Source organism: Gasterosteus aculeatus, chromosome 11 (assembly GCF_964276395.1).
Source record: "Gasterosteus aculeatus chromosome 11, fGasAcu3.hap1.1, whole genome shotgun sequence".
In the NCBI taxonomy this organism is placed as follows: Eukaryota; Metazoa; Chordata; class Actinopteri; order Perciformes; family Gasterosteidae; genus Gasterosteus; species Gasterosteus aculeatus.
In genome coordinates, this window is record NC_135699.1 from 9,759,605 (window position 1) to 9,783,859 (window position 24,255).

The following is a 24,255-nucleotide window of genomic DNA, read 5'->3' on the forward strand; positions in this document are numbered from 1 at the left end:
TGCACTTTAAACACTTTTATTTGTTGATCTCATTAGCTGAACTAAAAATCACAGCCGTTCCCAGTGGGACGTTCAATTTCAGGCTATATTTTACATGAACATTTATTTGAGGTTTTTAATTTTATTAAACCAATAGCCAAAACAAACCAAAATATCAGAAACCTCCCAACAGAACACCTTTTTTTTATTAACCCCCAGGTTGTTAAAAACACAAGATCACACATATATCTTTACTGCAATAGAAACAAAATATACATTATATAAAAAAATCACCCTGATCAGTTCATCCATCTGGAGATTAAATATGCAGAACTCATTAAAGTTATGCAGATGGCAAGTTAGTTTTGGCCCAAACTTCATTTCTTTGGCCATTTGGATGCATTGCAGTCATTTGGTTACTGCGGTAAAAACATACATAATGCAATACAAATTCTGCATTTCATCCACTACGTCTGTAGTCTCCCTTTTGAAATTTACCGGCACAGCTTTTGCCGCATCATGGACATTTTCCATCATAAAGCACATTAAGTGGTTCTCCTCCTCCATGAGGAAAACTATGCTACAACGATAATAAATATCTCATTTTACATCAACCGTCTTTATGACTAGTCACTGTACAGTACGTTTCGATGTGCACTTATCTCTAATTATGCTTTGTCCAAATAAATATTTAACAGGGAAAATGTGGCATAAAGTAGGAAACTGAAATTATCTGCTTTAGATTTACATGTTGAACTACATTTCAGTGCAAAGACTCCAAACTATTTTACCAACATTCACTACAGACAAAATCCCGTACTAAGTTTCAGGTTTGCATGAAATGCTGACTGACAGATTTCTGCAGCTCTAACATTTTCAGTTCTAGTCCTTCTGTTGTCCTGCTGCTGTCACGGATTGAAGTCATTTCATGTCCACCTCCGGCTGATTGAGGTCACCACTGGTTTCGACGGGGAGCCGGGCGCCTGTTCAGGAACAATCAACCAATATTAATCTCTCAATTTTGGGACATGCTCTTTAACACTGCTGGTCCAGTCACTGGAACAGCACAGGCATTTGTAATGAGGCAATCTGAGCGGGCTTGAAGATCCTCCTCTAGTCTAATTGGAGAATATGACTAGACACAAACCTGGATTTATTAATGAGCGCACAAACCAAAAATTGAAGATTTAAAGAGGCGTGTAAAAATGTTGGGGCTGTCTTCATTTGGAGTGAACTAGATGGCCCGAGTCTATAAAGATCCCCATTCCCTTGCTAGCGTTTCTTTTGCCTTGATACAGTAAACTGAAGATGATCTACTTTTATTTGGACATTAAAAGAGTCACAGTAAAATCTGGGGATTTTTTTTTTTGTTCAGCGCATAAAGAACAGTGTCGATTAGGCGAGCCGCTCTAAGCCAGGCCGGTTGAGGGGTTGCCATAGGAACAACTGCAGGCTTATGACACTATATTGGTTTAGATGGAGGGAGGGAAGAAAGGAAAACACTACTCTTATCTGCAAGAGAGCGGGAGAGAAGTGCAAGTAGAACACACAAGACAAAAGGAGACACCAACCACCAGAGCCAGTCCCTTTATTGTACACAACACCTCTTTATTTACTCTCCATCCTAAATCAGTCCATTTTCATGTATTTAAATCATTGCATTGCTACAGAGGCACTTGACAAAGATTTGCAAAAAGGAAAAAAAAAGAAGATTTTTACAGGTTGGTTTCCAACCCCTTCTGACGGGTCCAGACAGGGAGGGGAGGGAAAGAGGAAAGGAGACAGGGCACAACCATTAGGAAGAAAGGCAGTATGACCCCAAGCCATCACACTCTAGGACATTACAGTCCAGGCTGCAGTGACAGTGACAAGCACTAACTTTTGAGCGGCTTGTGGAGGATTTAATGTAAGCGGTCTACAATCTAAAGATGCTGTGTTGTGTGAGCTCATCCCGTTGACACGGTCACTGACAGCCAGACCTGTAGAGAAATACAGGGGAGGGGGCGGGGGGGAGAAGGCAAACTGTCCCAAGCAGTTCATCTGTCCCAAGCAGCAATCTGTCATTTGGGAAGGTTTTACAGCTTCTTGATCTTTCCAGTTGGCTAAATTAAATTTCTCTCTTCAGGGGTGAGAAGAGAGAAACGTCCAGACAGCTTATGTAGACAGTGTGCCTTCGTTATACACCACAACTCCCACCACCTACTGCTCACAACCACTACTGATCAAATCTAAAAAAAAACAGAAAACATCCCAGTCGCCCAACGTCCCCTCCCCACAGAGATTTCCCCACACTTTTCTCCTGAAACGGTTTTAAGAGCGATCAAAAGATACTCATTATCAGAGAATCAGCTTTGTAGATGATGTGTAAACCCGACGTGCCCAAACAATACAAACAAACAATACATTTAGACAGCTAATCCCTGTAGCACAACCCCAAAATTAAAGTCCAGGAGAAGCTGGGGAGTTTTACAAAGCAAATACAATTGCAGCCAAAAAAAAAACATCCAAAGAAATGACAAAAGCCCCACTTATAAATAATTTATCATCAGGAGATTACCAATCTCTCCTCCCCTGCATCCAAGTCTAACGTATGAAATGGCAGCTAGTGCTTCCTTTTTTTGTGACAACGACAGTTTCATTAAAACACGTTGGGCCGTGTGCCAACTCCCCAGTATAGGCCAGCTATATACAATGTTTTAAATGCATGGAAGCAGAAGAATAAATGTCCTTGACAGCCCAGAAAGTGATGTGCCATCTCCTGAACGCTAAATAACATCTTTATGCTCTACATCCCACCGCCGAGTTGTACCCTCGCTGAGAGGAATCTGTACTCAGTTAATCCAGGAATGAACAAAGCCTACCCGAAGGCCAGAGGTCCCTTTGGGGTTCAACGGAGACTAAAAGGGATTAGAATAATTCAAGGCTTTAAAAACTCAGAATTACGTGAGAGAATGCATCTCACAAAGTGCTGACGGCCTGCGGCCCGTCCCTCTCCCCCTGCCGGGTTTCTGTGCATGGCGCTCTGGTAACGGACAACAACGCCCCCAGTTACGAGTGGCTGGTTGTAAGGCTACGTGCCTACGGGTGCTCGAATTACAGCGGCCAGTCTGGTTGATTCATTGTGGAAGGATAATTCACAGAGAGGGATTTCGGATTTTCTCAGTTTACAGCAACGTCATTTTTTTGTGTTCTTTGCTTTTTCTGCTATTAGGATTTTAAAGCGACATTTATGTAGCCATTAAAAAAAGACAAAGCCACTCAAATAAAATAACAAGAAACCCAAAAGGTAAGTGACAGCACCAAAATAACAACAGTGGTAAGTGGCTATTATTTTTCATTAGGAATTGGTTATTAAAAGGAAAATACGGTAAAGAATCAACAACAAATGAGATGTGGGCGTCTCGGCCAATCGAAAAAGGTGGAGGCAGGGGAGAGGAAAGCCCGCCTGCAACGGTTAACAAGTGGTTTAACGAGCTTCTGCTGGAAACCTTGTCAGAAGAAATAAACAAGTTATTATAGTAGAAAAGATCTCAAACTGAATTGCATCTTGATCATCTTTGACCGATAGAAGCTAGATGCAGCCAACACAGCAGCAGGGTTTTATATTACACAATTTCCACAGCAAGGGCTTTCTGGTGTTCATGTGCACTGATACAAGCACATTGCTTCGAGACATGTTAATACCATTCACATTATGCACCGCTATAAGTTAGCCCCTCCCCTTGAGCCCCCGCCTCTGGCCTCGAGTGTGCACACACGCACACAAACACACACCTGCGCGCGCGCGCACACACACACACACACGCGTGGCCACAGGTCTAGTCTAGAAGGGAGTGCTCGGCAGGGCGGATAATGGTGGGCCGATGAGAAGGAGCCCCGGGGGGTCTGCGGCTGCAACGGGGAGAGAAGATACAGAACAAGGAGTGAGACGCGCTCAGAGAGGAGAAACCAAACAACCCGACAGGGAGAAAAGGGGGGAGTGAAGGATATGAATGCATAGAAATCATTTTAAAACATTAGGAATGGGATAACTGGTGAGGACAAACGATACCTTCAGACGAAAAGAAAAAAAGTTTGAGTTTGCGTTGCGGGTAAAAATTGCTCAACTCGCACACAAATTATTGCGAAGGGCGTGACAACCAGAGGACGTACCTGGGCACACCGGGCGGGACACGGGCCGGCCGGGAGGGGATCATCGGGGGGGCGCTGAAGGGATCCTGGTGGCTGTTGAAAGCGTTGATGGGAGGTCCTGGCCGCGAGGGAATCGGGGGTGCACCAAAGGCGGGGGAGGGGTTGAGCGGAACTCCAAAAGCCGGGGAAGGGTTCATGGGCGGTCCTGGTGTGGCGCCCCGAGCAGCGGGCGGACGGCTGGGGGCCGCGGAAGCTGTGGGGGGCGGCCTGCGCTGAGGGGTGGGGCTGAGAGGGGGAGATATGATTAATAAAAATGGACATAATACACACAAGGAACAAGGCAGGCATAATAATACAAGGAGAATGGACCTACTCATCCATACAGAAAATACTCAGTGTGTGACAATACATTACTGGTTATTCCAGATGGCAGACCAAACCTCATCCTCACCTGGCTTCCTGCCTCCAGCTGTCATTTATGGGCGGGGGCACGGGGGTGGAGATGGTACCGGTGCTGATGTCGCCAATAATGAGCAGCGCCTCCTTGAGAGCATGATACATGCGCAACATTTCGTCTCTGCGCTGCGCCTGGTCAGCAGATTCCTCCATGAGGGTGCCCTGGTCCCCAGATGAGTAGAGGTAGGCCAGCAGCTCTGAGTGGATGAAATCTTTTGCCTGAATGGAAGTTAAAAGTGTCAAATACTGCAGGGTTGCAGCGTACACTGCTAAAAATAAGGAGGAAATTATAATATATATTATATATATATATAGGAAATTATAATATATATATATATATATATATATATATATATATATGTATGTAAATATGACAGAAGTGAAACGGGGGGGGCAATGCATTAATTGGAGATATTTGATTCTCAAGTAAATATTAGAATCCCATGAGAGTGGAGCTGCCTTGAAAAAAACGAAAAACTTTGTATGGCATTTGTATTTGTGTGTGTGTAGCTGTTGGACTGTGGGAAGCCGTGAGAAGTGATCTCACCACAATAATGAAACCTAATAAATGTACAGTGGACACGGCGCTGGGAGCATGCACCATAAATCCTGTTAATTAGTGTCTTCAAGTTTACGACCTTGAGCTCATGGACACATCGTGAAAACATGGCTGCTGTTGCTACTTAAACGAACAAGATAACGAAACGCTACACTGCACGGCTCTATGGTGCAGTGACGTTGAGGTCCAATTAAATAGAACTTTATTTGGTCCCAGCTCGGATCGCTAGTCCAGGAGGTGCCTTGATGACTTTTATAAAGAAAATAGGATGCCACGTTTTGCTGGATAATGGCAGATAACTGTCAGGATCCACTGCTAATAGGCTTTTACTTCACCATACACAGAGAGACCTTTGTACAAAAACACATTATTTGCTGTGTAGGAGAAGCACCAAGCAGAAGAACAACATGCACTCCTACGGTCACATGTAGCACTGAGAAATGTTCACGTTTAGGTTGTTAAAGGAACGATGTAGCTACTTGGATACACTTCTACTGGCAGCCCAACACCTGGGTGTGGCTGTACTCTCGCTGTGCATAGCGGTGGTGACAGCGCGAGAGACTTCCTCTCTAAATTACCCAGAAGTGAAACGCAGCTCACAGCGTCACGGAAACGGACCCTGATGATCTCTTTAATTCGCTTCCCCTTGCGTGTTTGGCTTGTGTCTGCTGCTGAGGACGGTTGGACTCACACTGTTGATCATGAGGTGCATGATGGTCTTGGGCACGAGGTCTCTGGTGGATTTGTTGATGATGCCGATGTACGAATCCACCAGATTGCGGATGGTTTCAACCTGTCGCTCCAGCTGAGGATCCATGGAGAATGTGTCCGGGGGGGCCGCGTCTTCATTCTCCGTCTGTCAATTAGCAACACGCAAAACACAGGGTAAACACATCTCCGGAATTGTCGTCTGTAGATTTAAAAAATGATGACCAGAAAGCGCGGAGAAGCGTGGAGCCGCAGGCACATACCTGGTCCTTCTCCGGATAGACGCCTGCCCTGAGGAAGGACGCTTTCCAGCTGTCCACATCCTCCTGAGAATCACAGGCCAGTTCTACCTGACGGAGATCCTTGTACACGTTCCTGTTCAGATGAACAAATGACACACACACACACAGACTGTAACTAACGCTTTAAATCTTTAAAACATGTTTCAGTACAGTTTTGCATGACAGGGGAGAATACGGTCATAACCACCCCCCCCAAAAAAAAACATTTTATTTTGATAGTTAAGAGTCCAGAGAAGCAGGAGAGACCTTTGGTTACTATTGAATCGTTGCATTTGAACACTTTGCAGTCTACCCAGTGGTAAGATTGAACATGATACTATATACAGAATAGTATATAGTAATTGTAATGAGCTGATATGCCTATAGTGCTAATATTATACTTACCTTTAACTGAGTCTTTTTAAGAGAGGTTTTGCTAAAAAAAAGGACATCTTCTGATATTACAGCTGGTTATGTGTATCATAGTGCAACCTGTTTCTACTTAAATCGCCACACGTTTTGATGCTCAGTTTCCATTTTTATTTAACAATGACTGGTGATTTATTTTAACTGTTGCTCTGAGGTAGATTTGTCTCTACTATAAGAGGTTATTTTGTACAATGGGTAAACAAAACAACTTGTGAAGACTTTCTACAATGTGAAACAATTAAAGCCCGTATGCCTTTCCGGCATCTTTTGTAGCAGGATTCCAAACTTTGGAACGGCAGTTTAAATGCACAAAGGTGCATGTGTAATTCACACATATGTGTTCAATAAAAACATAAACCTCACCTCTGTTCGGTGTTGAAGATTGCAAAGATGTGCTTTGTGGACATAAATCCTTTCTCCACATCTCTGAGCTTCAGGTTATCCAGGGGCAGCATATACTTCTTTTCTTTCTCCTAGCAAGAGGCAGACAGACGAAATATGTCTTTACAGCAGATCTGATTTGGAATAAACGACATGTAACTTCATAAAGGGAGTAATTGTACAGTTTTATAATGGAAATAAACACAATTCTCCATCAATGGGTAGATTTGATGCGATGCATATCTTTTAATGTGGACCACCATCATGCTGTGGAGACAGAGCAGTGCATGATGGGAAAATAAAAGGCGGAGCATGAGGGAGTCCTAGGAGGATGGAGTGCCAGCTTTCACTGTTGAGCAGAGACATCTGGAAGCATTTACATCTGCACATAGAGCGCAGCGCAAACCCCGAGAGTTACATCACTCACCGTTTCACACATTCCCCACCACTCGCACGCTCACACGCACACGCACACACACACACACACACACACACACACACACACACACACACACACACACACACACACAGACACGCGCGCACACACACACACACATACAGACACGCGCGCACACACACACAGACACGCGCACCAAACGTAACTGGAAGGAAGGAATCGAACGAGCGATCATAGGATTTCGGTGTGAGAAAAGTTACGCACTCATATAGATACAATCCACCGGCCACACTGTGAAAGATACTGGACCACTCATGTGGACAAGCGCCCCCACACACGCACACACACACACACACACAAACCCTGACCCCCCTCCCCCGTAACCTAGTACGATTTCCTGCAAATTCCAAAGTCAGTTCCCGGCTGGAACATTTCAGCCCGCCTGCCACGTCACTTTTCCTCCACCATCCTCCCTCTTTGCTTTTGCTCAACCAACGTAGAAACGCACTGTTTTCACTCGCTGTTTGGACACACTCAGGCCACAGAAGCGGTTTTCCTCCCCAGCAGTGGTATCTTTTTGCCGGGTCTTTTTATCTTTCTGGAATTCAGGCCTCGGAAGATCAAGCGGTGAGTAAAACAAGAACAAAAAGGTATTTGCCCACATCACCATTCTAGAGAAATTGATCTATTTTATTAAAATCAGTACTTGTTTTTTTTTTTTAAATCAACTCATCAGTAAAACTAGATCCTTGGATTTAAGATCAGTGAACTTAAAAGTTGCTCTTCGAGTCTTTGAATGTTACATTTGAAGAGACGATACAGGATGATAGATGATATAAGTAAGAGTGTACGTAGTTGGCCAGAGGGGAATCCAGTCCAACTGGGTCTGGATTTCATTTATAGAGGAAGTTATAACTAAGTTAGAAAAAGTTATATTTCCATATTAAGCGCTACTTCAATTAATATATGCTTTTAGTGTTATGTTACTTTTGTCTTCTTCTTTCACCGGGGTAATGTTTGCTTTCTGTGCCCTCTGTCCTACTGTGCTAGGGCAGCGACCTGCAGCCGCAATGACCCCGGGGTCCTTCATCCCATCGCGGTCCCCCGCCCCCCCCCCCCCCCCCCTGCCTGCCCAGTGTTCAGACTACCTGTTCATCCGGCTACAGCTGAACAGTAGTCTGCACATTGGTTAGGCTGGGCTGGGACACGCACACGCCTCCAGCCACCTTTGGTCCGCACGTCTGTATCTCCATGTGTCATCTTATCTTAGATATACATGTGCGCAGGAATGGAGCACTGAAGCTCCTCTCACCTCATCATCTTTGTACCAGGACAGGGACTCTGCAGTCAGGACAAACCAGTACTCCTTGGAGCCCCCCTTCATGATGCTGATATTGATGGTTAGCCAGCCTTTCCTGATCACCTGTATGGAGATGAGAGATGGTAGAGAGAGGGGAGGGTGTAGTGAGAGAGGGGTACCAGGAGGATGGGGCGGAAACTTTGTCAATCAGGCTTTTGTGAGATACAAGTGTTACTGGGATGAAAGCGATTATTAAAAGCTTACCTACTTACCTGCCACATCCCTATAGATCTGGATGTTTTAACTTTCATGACATTAGTATGCCTATAGGTGCACTATATGCACTATAACACAGAATGTTTGGGTTGAATGTGAATTGTATTGAATGAATGCAATGGAGGGAACAAAGGACTAATACATGGAATGGAATACACAATGTGTATGATAAGGTGAATGGGCTAAAGGCATTAAAATGGTTTAGCAGACAAAAAAGAAATACTTAAAACATAAAAACAGGACCAGACGATGTCCAGACTATGCTAACCGGACACAGAGACACAGTCAAACAGTGATGGCGGTATGTCAGTATCAGCGGGTCAGTAAAAGCTGGCCTACAAGTAAAAACAATGAAGCAAGGTCAGTAGGGTTAAATGGTTCACGAGGTAAAATCTCAACCGCAAAGGGAAAATCTAAAAAGGTGAGAGATGGAGAGGGAGGAGATACATCAGACTGAGAGGCAGAGTGGAGTAAACCACTGAGAACTAGAGCAGCCCTCTTGGCTACTGTGTCGGTCTTTTTTTCTACATTTCAAGTACAATTGTAGGAAGTATCTGTGAAAAGTGTGCTCTAATTCTAAGTGAAGCAAAGAGCGAATGTCCACTTCAAAGTCCGCCTTAGGTTCCTAGTGTGTTCTCTTCCATCCAGCAGACTGGAGGCAGTTATTTTTTTGGGGGGGGGGGGGGGAGGTTAGTTAGTTAAAAAGAGCCAACATAAACTTGAGAGAGGAAGCACATGCATAGAGGCTTAACTTTAGTTTGCCTTGGTGGGGAAATGACTTAAACCTTTCAGAACCAAGGAACCACCAACCAAGTTTAAATCCCCTAAATCAAAGTCTTAGTCACTTGTAAATGTTATAACCAAGTAGACAAAAAAAGAGACAATATTGAGATGTCAGCATGTCACATATCAGATGCAAGTATTCAACTTTTGTGAATTTAAGTGTTCGAAGGATTTAAATGGAAAGAAATGAGAATAATTAGTAACATGCCAATCGAAGTAGGTTGTGAAAATAAAGAGATCTTAATGAGAAATGTTTTGATCAAATCACTGAAAAACCTCACGAAGCAAAGATCAGTCACCACACCAAACGCAGTTTTGATCATCTCTGATTATATAAATAGTCATTACCGATTTGGAGTGAGGGGGTCTTTTCAATATGAAAGACCTACGTTGGAGTATTTTAACATGCATGCACTCTATAAATCAAATCGTTGAATTCAAACTGATTTAAATGGCTCCCCGCTGCCTCCCCGTTTGGTCCCCGCTGTTGTTTAGGATGATTCTCACAAGGCAAACTCTTGAGTCGTGAGGCAGCAGCAGAGGTAAAAACTCAGACACATCAGAACTGACGCCATTCCTCGGTCAGTGGTGGAAGAGTCCCCGTTCTCTTTGTTGTCGCATTGCAAAGTGCAGAAATCTTTTGTGGGGATAAAATAAGGTTCCTTTTAAACATTTGGTGGTTGAAAAGGGTGATGTTAGTAGCAACCTGAGTGTGTGCAATTAAAGACAATTACTGTCTTATTAAAATGAAACCAAGAATTACAAAAGCAACCCTGCCACGTTGAGTCAGTACCAAATTACTGGTGACTAACTGCGTGCTAATGCCGTAATTGGAATTGGTCAATCTGGAGACTCTACCTTCTCATCTTCTCCCAGTCCTCCAAGCTGCAGAGGGGTGAAACAACTCATTACGGTGCAGTATCGACTCCTGGGTTTTCAGGGAACGGTTTGTGCAGATATCTCGCAGCATCTGCTCTTTTGCACCCTAACCATACCGGCTAACCTGTGTGTGATGGCCTCAGTCCTTCTGCATGGTCTACCCCTGCTGCCCCTAGCAGGCTGCGGTTTAAATGGGGGGGGGTGGTACTTACCAAAATTTCACCCTGCAGTAATGTGAAAGGGAGGGGGGGGGGGGGTTAAAGCAGAGGGGTGCAGTGAAAAAGGCAAAGAGAAATATGAAAGCAAGCAAGCAAAGATGAGAGAGGAGGATGAGGAATAGAGGGGAGCAAGTGGAGAGTTGGATGGAGAGAAGAGAAACAAAAGGGAAAGGGACAGCAAGGAATGAAAGTTGTGAAATAGTGGGGATGACAGGTTTGGAGGAGCGAAAACAAAAAGTAACAATCCATGTGACAACCAGAGAAATAGAGAGAGAGAGAGAGAGAGAGAGAGAGGGACAGAGAGACAGAGAGCAAGAGTTACATGCAATTAAAATTACTTCAGGTAAACCACAATTTGGTTATGTCCTATTTGTTGCTCCGCTGAGAGGTGCGATGTCATTCTAGATTCCAATGCAAAAAAGGTGCTTATGAGTTAATGGGAAGGTAACAAACAAACCAACAGAATTCTGGAATTAACTGTTGCTTTGCTGGGGAACAACATGCCTGGGTCACATGCAACAAGCACATAATTAATAGCCATGGAAACAAACACTTGTTTCAGAAAAGCAGGGAGGCAGAGTCTTCTTTAAGCTCATTAAGGCAACTCTCCACTCACGGAAACTGCCATCTCTGACGCTATGATCACATTTCATGATCTTACAGAACACACATTGAAATATCAACACATGGCTAGAGATCAGTTTGCATGAAACCTTGTAAAAGGAGTGGGACCGTTGTGACATCGTGAATACAGACGGCTCTGAGCGAGGATTATAAATCAATGGGAATGGGTAGAGTTATGTATTAAAACCGTTCAGTCGAGATGGATTGATGGCTATGTGCTAAAATGATACACATTCCCATGGTTGACTAATGGAATGGTAATGGGAGACATCAGTCCAGGGAGATTAAATCTGGGATTGGCGAAAAGGCCACTGGCGAGTGATAAAACGTACCTGGTTGGGTATGGCCCGCTTCTTGTTTGCAGCTGTGTTCCTCTGCTGGGCACTGTCATTACACAAAGATGGACAGGAAAGACAATACGTATTGATGGCAACACACAGCAAACACAACTCGTTTAAAATATACACAATACTGTCACTATTGCAGTAATATACTTTCATTTATAATACGGTTTCCTATGTTTTAAAACTTTAAATATCCTGTATAAGATGCCTGTCTAAATGCATAAATGGACATGCACCTCCCTATCTGCAAGAACAACATACTCCCCAAACCACCACCCTCAGATCTGCAAGCAGCTCGCTCCTCCGGGTCGCCAACACCGAGCAGCGCACCACGGGCGACCGGGCCTTTTGCCCGCCAGCGCCACGCAAATGGAACAGTCTCCCTGACCTCCTGAGGGCAACTCACCGGCCTAAACACCTTCTTATTTCAGGAAGCAAGCCTTTACTTTAACTATGTTTTACTGGCTTTGTCACATCTGTTGATGAAGAGTGTGTTATGAATAAGATGCATTATTAATATTTCTGTAAAACTGTTTTTTCATTTGAACATATAACGCTACACAAATACTCCGAGGTGAAAGTGGCTTGTGGAGGATTTTGGACAACGTGGAGGGTAAAACTGTCCCAACTATCACACACTCACTCACTCACACCCTTTCTGAGAGCCCACCTGTTGTTGCTGTACCCTGGGGGGCTACCATCATCCAGCCTTCTGTAGTCAAGACTGAAAGTGATGTCATGAGAACCGTTAAACAGTCCTAGCTGACATCCGATACACTGTAGCAATCTTGCCATGCAGCGGCTGGGCATGAACTCACACACACACACACACACACGCGCGCGCGCGCACGCACGCACGCACGCACGCACACAAACACAGAGACGGGGGGCTTGCTTTGTTACTCAACAGAACAGCCGACACAAAGGAGGGGACCTCCACTCACCCACATGCTACAACGAGGGACTATGTTAATTCAACCCAAACTCTAAACCGCATAGAGATGCGCCACAAAGAAACAGTAGCCATGTTTTCCACAATTTAAATGCACTCTTAAAATGTTGAAAAAAATTGATGCAAAGTTCTGTTTCGATGGCTACTCGCCCTGTAATCTCTAATCTGATTGGAAGAGGTTGCGAAGAAAATTTTTTATTGCCAAGTATTATATTGCACATACAGACAATTGTTCTCTGCATTTAACCCGTCCCACACAGTGGGGGCAGTGTGAAGCCGCAAAGCCGCCGGGGAGCAGTTAAGGGTTTGGTGTCTTGCTCAGGGACACTTCGACATGGAACATGGAGCAGCCGGGGTTCGAACCGCCAACCCTGCGGTTCCCGGCGGACCCTCTCTACTCCGTGCGCCACGGTCGCCAGGAAAACACCCGGAAATTGTATACAATTGAATTGTTCTTTTCTAATAACTTAAATTACTTACAAAATGCACACACAAATATGTGAATGGAAACAGCAGCCTCAACACTGCAGAGTCCGTTAAGCAGACAGGAGGTTTATCTTTCCAGATATCAAGCATGCGTCATTGACTTTGGGGGTGGGGTGGGTAGTGCGTTGCATGCAGGACGGCGAGGCGGCCAATAAACGCAACCTCGATCAATGGAGCAGCCACCTCCCCCACAGGGAGACATGCTCTGATGTGGCTGGATCACTAATTGGCATGCTACACCACACTGAAGTGGTGCAGCTTACAACATGTGGCCAACAGTAAGTGAGGGGGGGGGATTTTGTTGAGCGGCCAGTTTTCGAGTCTTTTCCTTCGTAAACGTGCAGAGTCACAAGTGCACCTCAGACGGTGACATGTAGTTGATGGGGACCACGATGCCTGTGCTGTCGGCATCAAGATGGAAGTTGCTCTAGAAAAGGTAGGGGGGTACGGGAGGGGGTACATACTTGGCAAAGCCTATGAAGTCCTCATGATTGGTGTTGATGTAGGACAGCTCAATGTCAATCAGCAGCAGAACCTTGATAAGAGGGAGAACATCCTGATTAGGCCCGAGGGGTCTCGATTAAACACCACTCACTGATGGCACAAATGAGAAAGTGCTCGGTTTCACTTTTAATACTTCATGCGAACACAAAAAGGATATCTAAAGATTCATTTAGACCTGGCTTTGTAGTCAGGCTGATTCCATCAGTGCTGCAAATTGTAGATGAGGAGTATTCAGTATTCAGTTTCAGTTTATAATATATAAATTCAATCTGCCGCAGTACAAGAAAAGAACCTGGGCTGTCAGTAGTGTGGATATTAATGTTTCTGGGCTCAATGCACTTTTATTCTGCCAGACTTCTGCACCAAGACAAGAATAAAGGTCTAAAATCACAGCGTGAAAGTGATGATTTTTGGTAAGGAAAATAAGTAAATTTGCAACTCCTAAAGAAGTTTTGGCATCTCAAGAAAATGTTTGAAGATTTAACAAAAGCTTATCAAATGATCTACATTTAAATCTATAAACTGCTTTTGATGCCCAGTTTGAGTTCTAAGCACCAAACTGCAGCAGGGCTGACCAGACTGCAAACACGCAGAGACATTTAATCATTTGGTTAGGTTCCTATGAAGAGCCAGCATCCAGGAACGGAAAGGCCACATTATGTTTTTATAGCTCTCAATTTGACGAATGCTGAAACAAAACATATCCGATGTGTGGAGGAAGGGTCCCACAATGCACTCAGTTAGGAGTCAGAAGATGGGGACTGACAGAATGCTAATAGTTGCTTTTTGGAAATCTGTTGACGATTCCACCGTGTTACAAGCATCTCAACGAAACATTGGAGCAGATTTTAGGAGCACATACTGCATTTTTTATTTTTTTCAAAGCCTGACCGGAGCGCATTTTGCAAACTATTGAGTCTATAGTCCATTTAGTCAACTCACCTGATCCTTGGTCTTCCCTTCTCTTTCTCTGACGTGGGTTGTGACGATCCTCTCAGTCTCCTCTCGCAGTCTGGGATAGGAATTGAGCTGAAAGGCAACACAACACACAGCTGCAGCGCGGAACAGAGACACATGCAAACACACACACTGACATGTGGGCTAGAGCTTAGTAAGACTTACCAATACGTTTGAGAGAGAAACAGGAGTGAGAATAAGTGGAGAACAAAGAAAAGGGAAAGAGGTAGTCAAGTGACATTTTAGTGTCACACATATTCAAACAAACACAAACTGGCGCACACCCAAAAACACGCTTTGAACACAGAGTGTGTTTGTTCTAAAAGATTATGAAGTATCAGCCAGGGATGACTCTAAATTGTGTCATGTGTCATCTCTAGCTGATTGAAGGTGTTGATATCAGTGAAGACTGGATGGAGATAGAATGTGACAGATTGGGGAGAGGCACAGGAAAACTGCTGAGACAAGAGGGGAAGGATGTGTGGATTATGTCTGTAGGGCAAATTACTTCATGATGTGCAGCGGGTTCCTCTGTCCACAAGGTGGCAGAGGAGCACCGTTGCTATGGAAACACTCAGACTTCAGACTTCCACTGCACCAAAGGGATATTACTATCATCCGGTTCAGCATGATGTGGAATGTCAGTCTGCTATGAGGGTCAGCGAGGGAGCTTCACCTGGGTCGCTCTCCTCAGATGGACTCTCTCTCTCGCTCTATCTCTCTGAGAGAGGGGGGGAAGCAGTGTGAAGGGGGTGGGGGCAAATGCTGTAAGAGCCAGTTGGCTGATCGTCGTGCTTAAAATGATGAATCAGTGCTCAATCTGGATGGTAGGGATGGGACAGTACACACATTTGAAGCACTGGACACCGATGACAGGGGGTTGACCATTTTACTGGGATAAGAACAAAAGACATTTGGAGAAGACTTAGAGATGCACCGATTGCAATTTTCTCAGCCAAACCCGCCTCAACTCCATTTTATTTTTATTCAGCTGTATGGTTGAAAAACCTTGACTACATAAAAAAAACTGCACAAAGTTCCTGGAGCTTTTCTCAATTTAAACTCACATACACCTCAATGTTGTTTGAATGCTTTTAATTAAGGCTGTTCCTCCAGAAATCATTTTGAACTTTACAAGCTATTGTCTTATTTACTCCCCCGGAAGAACATGTGTGCCTGAACATTGTGTTGCAGTTGCCACTGTGTAAGCAAAATACATTTGACTGTGTGTGTGTGATCATTATTCCTTGTAAGTGTAACCAGCTAAAAACCAATAAATCGGATGGAGGTCGCTGACCAGGCGCTCACGGCTGATCAGCCATTGATCGGTGCATCTCTAAGAGGAAAGCCTTCTCTTCTCATGACGTCTTCCCAGCAAGTGTTTCCCTGGTTACCTTAACAACACACTTCATGACGAGTGCCGTGAGCTGGGACACCACAAGGTCCACACATTTGAGGCTGGGCTCTTTCAGTTTGAGGATCTGCTTTTTGACTATCGCCTCGAAAGCCAAGTCAGGGGTGAAGAGCCCCGTTCTGAAAGGTCATGGGGTCAGATTGCATGTAGTTGTTGTGGCGGCATAGAGAGAAAAAGAGATAGAAAGAAAAAGGGGAAAAGAAACAAAGAGGAAAGCCAGAAAAGAGATAGAGGACATAAATAGAAAAGCCTTTGTTCAGTTAGTCATTTACAGCTGTTCTGAGACAAATCAAGCATAGGCGGACAAGCCACAGGTCTCTCACATCCTGTTCTGTGACAATGTAATTTAAATCCAGAAGGTCTTAAATGCCAGCTTAAGACCTCCCCTTTGTTTTGCTGGCTGTGTAGACTGAGCCATGAGACCTGCAGCTTGTCCAGGCGAGACCGGAGATGCTCACACAGTACCCGAAACATCTCACGTGCACAACGACACGTCACCCCTCACAACACGACAGCGCCGCCTGCACACGGGACTAAATCGGGCTGGGCTGAGAACAAACCGTGCAGAACTTTTTTTTTTGCATTATTTATTTTATTGTTAAATGAGAGAACTATATATTTTCTGGATACTGCAGGGATCGGGGGGGGGGGGGGGGGGGGGGGGGGGGCTAATGTTCTGCGTCGGCGTACCCTCAGCCACACCCGCGGACGCTCCCAACCCCGTGTTTTTCGGCTGGGTCGGGAGGTGCTGGACACCGGCAGTACCTTGTTGGAGCACTGCCTGACTGTGTTGATGAGCTCCTGAATGACCAGATCGATACATTTGAGACAGGGCGTTTTCAGCTTAATGATCTGCTTTTTCACGATGACCTCAAACGCCAGATCTGGAGTGAACAGCCCCGTTCTGAGGACGCACAGAGAGACAGAGGCACAGCGGCAGGCCGACGGGACAGTTAACACGCATGTGGGTAAACAAAACAGATGAACAGGTGGGTGGTTACAGGACTAAAGAGAGGCTTGGTTATGGATAAAAACAGAAAATGTGTGGACAGTCACAACCGGAGAGGCGAGGGTGAGGATAAAGAAAAGGTTTACACAACCACAAATAAGATATGGCAGACTAGAGAGTATCGGTGAGAAACCTGATGGTAACAATTATTGCAGCAAGGGACTAAGCTTTATGGAAAACAAACCCTCGCCTTGGCAGGCAGAAAGAGAAAAACGTAGTTGTTGGAGAGCGGGGAAAGGGGGATTAGAAAACCGGTGAGGGACAGTAGAAACAAGGACAAGTCTGTTTCTTTGAATCTGTACTATTGGCCAGGCAAGGCTTGATATACAATTGGAGTAGACGACTTGCACGAGGGACAGAAGCAAAGAGTTTTGTGTTAAAGCAGAATTTGTGTGGTCGCTGAGCTTGGTGTATCGATTGCGCTCCACTTGCCTGACGCCGTGGACGTTCTTGATTGCGTGACTGATTTCTCGCCTTAACTCCTTCTCATCGAACACAATCTGGGAGACAAGATGGGGTTGGGAAGAAGATTCAAGTGATGCTTTTAACAAATCCAACAGTGCTTTAAAGACCAAACGCCAGATTGATACCGAACACGTCACTGCAATTCACACTGACCTTGACCAGTTCGAAGGGAAAGCGTTCGTGGAAGATGCGATTGATTTTAGCGCCGCCCGACAGCTCGTTGGTGTCCACCTGGTCCCCGGAGCCCTCAATGCACTTCTCAAAGTCCACACCAAACTGCTGCACCATCCTGATGAGGGTCAAGCACAAACACGACACCACAGTTAACGATATCCCAAAAAGATGCACTGCAAACATTTCGTTCTGTAGGGTTATTGAGTGGAACTTCCAAAGGGTTATAGACTCTGTGCGATACTGGTGCCTGCAATAATAATGGTCAGAAGCGGTAATGTTTACGCAGACATTGTGCAAATTTAAGATGATGTCTTAGTCTTGGTTAGTTGGGTGGCAATCGTTTGTCATTTCAAAAAGGTTGGTCCCCAGAAACAACATAAATAACTGAAATATATTAATTTGCTTTACCCTTCAAGTGAGGAATGTTAATATACCGACCTCTATAAATACCATTAGGTTACAGAAAGTGTTGGATAAATGAACATTGGATTTTCCTGACATCCGTTCGGTGTGCAGTATACATCCAATACGGCTGCCATTAAGTTACCTCACCCAGGAGCTTTCCACTGTAAATACAGTCACTGCAGTGTGCTGCATTGTAATGAGCAGCAATATTCAGATGCACTCACTGCAGCAGGGCCTTGGTTTTGCGTGTTGGGTCATCTGGACGGAAGTTCTTGTACTCCTCCACCTCCTTCTCCAGCGAGAGGAGCTGACTCTGCAGCTTACTGCGCAGACCAGGGAGGGTGTCCCTGATGTGGTTGGTCAATTGCTAGAGACAGACAGAGGTGGCGCTGTTGTTTTAGAGGATCAACGTTTTGTCGGGGAGGGAATCCCACTTTACGATGTAAAAGCCACCGATGGACAGCAGACCTGGTTGAGTGTCTTTTGTAGGTGTGGCGTGCCCATGCGCTCTGCAAGATGTCTGTAGCCGGGGTGGGACAGGAAGAACTTCCTCTCTGCGGCCATGGCAGCGCGAATGTCCTTCTTCCCATCAATGTCTTTCTGACTGCGGTTCACCACACCAATGTAGCCTGCACACAAAAAGTCACAAATAGTCACTTCAGAATCAAAACCTCAGACCCGCTCAATAGTCTGTTAGCGTCTCTTGTGGGTATCATCACCTCGTCGCAGTGGCAGGAGCTTATTTTCTAGGATGTCCTTTGCATCCGTCCCTTCATCCATCAGGTCCAGTTTGGTTATTACACCAATGGTGCGCAGACCTGCACAACATAACGGGACACCACATCAGTTCAAACATCCTTATACTTTGGGGCCCAAAGTCACACTGACCACAAAACTGCAATCATGTCAACATCGAGTCCAAGTGGAGGTTTGTCGCAGATCTAATGAAATTCCCTGCGGGTGTTCTTGGGATATTGCTTCCATGAGAACAACGGATGTAAAATTAAAGGGACCTTGACCTCTAAAAATCAAATATCACATGTGAGTCTGAGAGGTTTCCCCTGGAAAACATGACAAAACTCCCTCTAGACGCAACAGAGATGCCGTTACGGACAGACAACCCGTGAACACAACTCTCCAGAGCACCCTTAACTTCTGATTTGCTAGAGAGCTGCACGCTCACCCTGTGGGTCCACCTCCTTGGCGATCTTCAGCGCGTCCGAGTTGGCCAGGTCGGTGTTGGCGGGTGTGACGGCCAGAATCAAACAGCTCTCCTTTGTGATGAACTGCATCAGCATGTCCCTGATCTGGTGCTCTATGTCTATAGGCTGGTCTCCGACGGCAACCTTAGTCATCCCCGGAAGGTCAATCAGGGTCAGGTTCAGCACTGAGCAACGTGGACACAAGCAATAGAGGTGAGAATTGAAAATAAAAGACGCTTGTCCATCAGCTGAGGTGACAAATAGTAAATTATCGTTTATTGTAAGTCATACGATTCCATATCCATTGATTTCTAGTATGATTTGACATACTTTATTTGACTGAAAACCCAAATGGGGATTATGTGACAGACGTGTATTTGAATATTCCAAACCTCCTCAATAAAAAAGGGCCATGTCTGCGTTGTTCTAATTAGTTTTTTACTTCATAAACACATTACTGCCATGTGAGGTCATATTACTTATGTGTTACATTCACGCACAGAATTAAACAGGAAATTCTATGGTGAATTTCGCTCAAAGCAAAAAGTGACATCAAAAAATAACACATTCAATTATTAGACAAGCGACTTTTGTGGTTCTTTTATTAATTACGCTATAAGTAAGCGATAGTTACTGTGATATTGCCCTTTTGCTATAATTAACTGAAACGTTATTTACAGATAAAATAACCACATGTCTGTTGGGTTGGCTTATCAAAACGATCCAATACTTTACTATATTGATTAGATACAATCGCAGTGCAAATAATAAAACCAGATATATTTAAAAAGACACATACATTGGTATTAACAGTACAGAAACATTTGGTAAATCATGCATACAACATGCAAAATGTACTTTACACAATAGCAGAGTGTTAACAGCACTTGTGTTTTGTGATAAGAGCAGAGTCCATTACCGTGAGGGGAGTAGACCCTCAGGTTAATAGGGATCGGAGAGATTCCTTTGTTGGAGCCTGTTATCCTTTCGGTCTCCGCTTCAATTTCCGTCCGCACTTCATCAAAATCCACAAACTTCTTCCCTTTGCAGTGCAGGAATTCAGCATATTCTACATACAAAAGCAAAGTGAAGTACATTTAGGACAAAAAGGTAAAAGAAAAATAGATCATTAAATCAAAGAGCACAGCAAGTAGCAGACAGCTGGCGTGGCCTGAGACTGCTGCTGTGTGGACTCGTGCACTCACCGGCCTTATTGTTGACCAGCTGCAGAATGAGAGGTCTGCGGGTAACAATGCCCGATCCACGTGGAAGAAAGTCCCTGAGGGAGACAGACAGAGGAAGCATAAACACACGTAGTGAGGAGGGAAATCAGAAACAGGAGGGGGGCGGGGGGGTGTTAGGGGAAACAGGAGGTTTGGGATTGAGAGAGAGCGAAGAAGCGCTCAATTATTCAATACACTCGATGTCCATTTGCCTGCAGCGTGGCTTTCTGGTGAACTGCGGCACGCGGGGGAATTTCACGCCTCCGACTTGTCTCAGTTAATTTCTCTCGTCATTAAGGCTTAAGTGATCAATTCAAATCCAACTTAAAATAGAATTCTGAGGCATTACAGACAGACTGTAAAAACAATATCAAGGACAGAACCTAGAGCTGCTCCCCGGACGGTAAATAATGGAGCACCTCCTCCGGCAGCGAGGCGGCGTCTGGGATGATGGAACTGGAATAGTGATACACTTTTGCAATTCAAATGAGACTAATTGTAATTGCAATATTTCAAAGAAAACCTTTAAGATTCCAGACGTCAGCCATATGACTCAGCATGTCAACATTCAACCAGCCAGTTACATTTGTCGTCGGAAACTGTCTGTCCTGCTCTTTACCAGATGTTGGCAGTGATGAGCAAGTTTTGCCAACTGAAAAGAGGGCGAAGGAGAAGAGATTTAGCCAATTTTTACGACGCCCCCAGAGCATCTTTAAAAACCACCATGTTTGGGAAGATTCTTTGTCTGACAAACTTGACCCCTGATTACTCACTTCATGGCCCATTTAAACGACATGATCTATAGCTCCTGTTTTTGTGTGAGCCTTGGCTTTGTCAATACATGACGATCACCTACGATAATGCCTTATGACCAAAGCATCCTGGGGCCTCACGTTGTTTTTAGGTGTGCAGTTCAACACTTGCATCATGCTACTTACAGTGCCATGCCAGCTATTGTTTTTCCTTTTTTGCTGCATTACAAACTGGAATATGAAGAGATTCTTATTTGGTGGTGAGGGGATTGAAGGCAATGTAAGGCATTACACAACGCATGAAATGACTCATCAAATGCAGGCAAATGCCATCTGTGCAACAGTGCACTACCGTCACAGACTACCCTACTCGGAGTGGGGGGGGGGGGGGGGGTTATAGGAACTTTCTCAGAGCTGGCTTGTTTGTTCCCCTTAACGTGACACGGCACCTGAAGAATGTTCAACTCCATGAGTCACGACCAAAGTTGCCATCAAGTGATGCTCCTCCACCCCCTCCACAAACATGCCACATGTGGTGGTAATCACTGGGTCAAGTCCTGGAAAAATCACTGCAGAGCATGTCGCCGACCCACATTCTCCGTTCCCATCTATCCCCCCTACAGGCATGAGGAATAGGGGGAAAGGATGGGGAAGAGCAGGGCGGAGAGTGAGAGCCGCTACCGTTGGACATGCAGATCGCTACGCTCAGGCCGCCGTCCCGGCATACTGGAGAACATTCTGGATGTTCCTTACGTCAGCAGAAAGCCAACAGGTCTGCGGTGCAGCGCCGGTGCTGTATCATGCAAACAATGTGGAGCACGGAGGACCGTACACGAGAACGGTGGACGAGGACTGGCAGCGGGGGAGACGGAAACCAATGCAGCGATCGGCTAAGCGAAAGGAAATAAATAACGGTGCTGCCCAGAGGTCGGCGCAAGAAGGACCTTGAGAATCTGCTAATGTACTGATGGCCATCTCCAGTATCAGGCAACTCTCAATAGATTATCAGCAGTCAAACATGTCTCATTGGCTCAACAAGTGGCTGCTTGTCAAAGATCCACAAACAAACTGAAGCATCAACAGAGCTTACGTGGAAACAAAGTGTTGGTTTACAAATGTTCTTCTGAGAAGATCAAAAATGAGAGCAAGAGCGAAAATGAGAGCGCTAATCCATATTCATAGAATTGGATAAACGGCACCACGAGGCCAGGATTCCATTATTGATGCGCTGTAAATGATAGACGAGGCCGAGCAGATTGGGTATCGTTTCATGCATTATGAATGGCCAAGCTAAGAGCGTCAGTCTGTAAGGCTCCCTCCATCCCTGCCTGGCAAGAAAAAGCACAAGCGATGGAGAGTAGGGCAGGGAGAGATGAGGAGAGCCAACTCCCCTCCCCCTGCCCGGAGCCCCCCATAGCCGCTGCCTCCTACGAACAGGCAGGTTGGCTCCAAGGAGCCATTGTGCATGTCAGATCCTCCTCTTCCTGAAGTCCATAGATGCCTGACGGGGCTCGTTTTCAAACATGAAAATCGGGGTGGGAAACTCTGAGGTTGTCTGATTCATTCCCTCGGGAAGGCGAAGTACACAAAAACATGGTTGTGGTTTGGTGGGGTTTATTGCACTGGTCCCTGGTGTGGCGACGGATGTGTAATTATGGCTACCCGCACGGAGGCGCCGCAGTCCACCACTGTGTGGACCGAGAAGCCGCACTTGGCAGCCCGTTTTTTTAAAACACTACCAAAATCCAACTGCTTAGTGGACAATCCATTTGCTGTGTGCATGTCTGTCAGTCTTCCTCACAAGGATCACCAGGTCCAGTACAGCGTTAAAGCGAAACTGCTACAAAGCTTTAAACACTCCCGGTTTCTTAGTAGTGTTCTTGCCACATATCTGATAACAACCTCCTCCACCCACAACGGCTTGCTGGAGTAGATACAACGTCTACACTCCCTCCTGGGGCAGTGGCATGGCCGCTCGACAAAAGATTGCAATACAGCGCTAATAATAAAGGCCTATCTCTAAAGTGAGAGTTAATAAGGATCTAATAATGCAATCAACCCAACCAACAAAAGCCAGTAAATGTATAAGGTTAACGAAGAACACTTCGCACAGCATCCACTGACTGGTCCATTTAGTTTATCAGGGACATCAGGTCGCTGACACGCCTGAATGGAATGCAGTCATCACTGTCGCTATTAAAGACACATGCATCTGTCATGACAAAGCAGTATCAGGCTTCCGCCACTGATTTTTACTGAAATTAATAATGACGGTTCGATGTCCAATGTGTCGAAACGTAAGGTCCATCATCACAATATAAGAGATAAACAAATGCTTTCAAAAGATAGAAACATTAACAAAGTCGTGAGGCTGGTGAGTCAGAGCGATTTGATCTTCTGCCCAGCAAAGAACGCAGAGCAGCAAAAGGCCCGAATCGAAATAAACACGACTGGTGACACACATCCACTTTAAGGGATGCTTACACTTAAAGTGACGCATCACTCGGCTGGCCATGAAAACAAACGATATGCTTATCTTATACAGGTTTAACAAATATATAACAAATTAAAAAAAAATCAAATACAGAAAACTTAACGTACAAATGCTCAAACAACATCAAGGAAAGTTGATATTGTTTTTGACCGCAGTCATGGTCCTGCTACAACGTCCCCTTCTCAGTTCGATCATCTGCATGGAGATCAGGCAAGAGACAGAAATGTTTGCGCTAGCACTAAATTACTGTTTCTACTGTCGCTGGGGGCCCTAGAAAGAGGATTTTTTTCCCATCCCTGTGAACAAAGGGTTGAAACCAGTGTCTCTCACAAACACCATGGAACTCACCAAAGTACAATGCGGGAACCATACAGAAGCCATTACCACTGGCAGTAACAGCAACTCCGTGCTCATGGTTAAACACTGTTGTCACCAGAGACTTTGCAAATCATTAACCTTCAGCACAAAAACAG

General features: G+C 45.1%; 1 protein-coding gene and 1 long non-coding RNA gene across 6 annotated transcripts in view; one reads left to right on the forward strand and one right to left on the reverse strand.

Annotated features, from left to right (window-relative positions):
• Positions 1 to 24,255, reverse strand: part of dnm2a (dynamin 2a) — a 26,588-nt gene continuing 2,333 nt past the window's right edge. The window contains exons 2-21 of one of the 5 annotated variants that reach the window (XM_078083664.1): positions 20,519 to 20,592; positions 20,233 to 20,382; positions 19,295 to 19,498; positions 18,831 to 18,929; positions 18,580 to 18,740; positions 18,336 to 18,478; positions 17,686 to 17,821; positions 17,500 to 17,567; positions 16,824 to 16,962; positions 14,630 to 14,716; positions 13,648 to 13,718; positions 11,734 to 11,785; positions 10,772 to 10,783; positions 8,634 to 8,744; positions 6,907 to 7,016; positions 6,097 to 6,208; positions 5,817 to 5,981; positions 4,562 to 4,785; positions 4,132 to 4,395; positions 1 to 962 (exon numbers count right to left, since the gene is read on the reverse strand). In XM_078083664.1, coding sequence (XP_077939790.1) covers positions 932 to 962; positions 4,132 to 4,395; positions 4,562 to 4,785; positions 5,817 to 5,981; positions 6,097 to 6,208; positions 6,907 to 7,016; positions 8,634 to 8,744; positions 10,772 to 10,783; positions 11,734 to 11,785; positions 13,648 to 13,718; positions 14,630 to 14,716; positions 16,824 to 16,962; positions 17,500 to 17,567; positions 17,686 to 17,821; positions 18,336 to 18,478; positions 18,580 to 18,740; positions 18,831 to 18,929; positions 19,295 to 19,498; positions 20,233 to 20,382; positions 20,519 to 20,592 — 2,413 coding nt within the window. In that variant the 3' untranslated portion in view covers positions 1 to 931. Of the gene's footprint in view, positions 963 to 1,566; positions 3,871 to 4,131; positions 4,396 to 4,561; positions 4,786 to 5,816; positions 5,982 to 6,096; positions 6,209 to 6,906; positions 7,017 to 8,633; positions 8,745 to 10,771; positions 10,784 to 11,733; positions 11,786 to 13,647; positions 13,719 to 14,629; positions 14,717 to 16,038; positions 16,178 to 16,823; positions 16,963 to 17,499; positions 17,568 to 17,685; positions 17,822 to 18,335; positions 18,479 to 18,579; positions 18,741 to 18,830; positions 18,930 to 19,294; positions 19,499 to 20,232; positions 20,383 to 20,518; positions 20,593 to 24,255 lie in introns of those variants that run through there. The other 4 variants (XM_040190142.2, XM_078083665.1, XM_040190144.2 and 1 more) reach the window with 4 other exon arrangements.
• LOC144384520 (uncharacterized) lies at positions 7,808 to 9,136 on the forward strand. The gene is made up of 2 exons (XR_013451304.1): positions 7,808 to 7,948; positions 8,372 to 9,136. It is a non-coding gene; the product is annotated as an uncharacterized LOC144384520 (long non-coding RNA).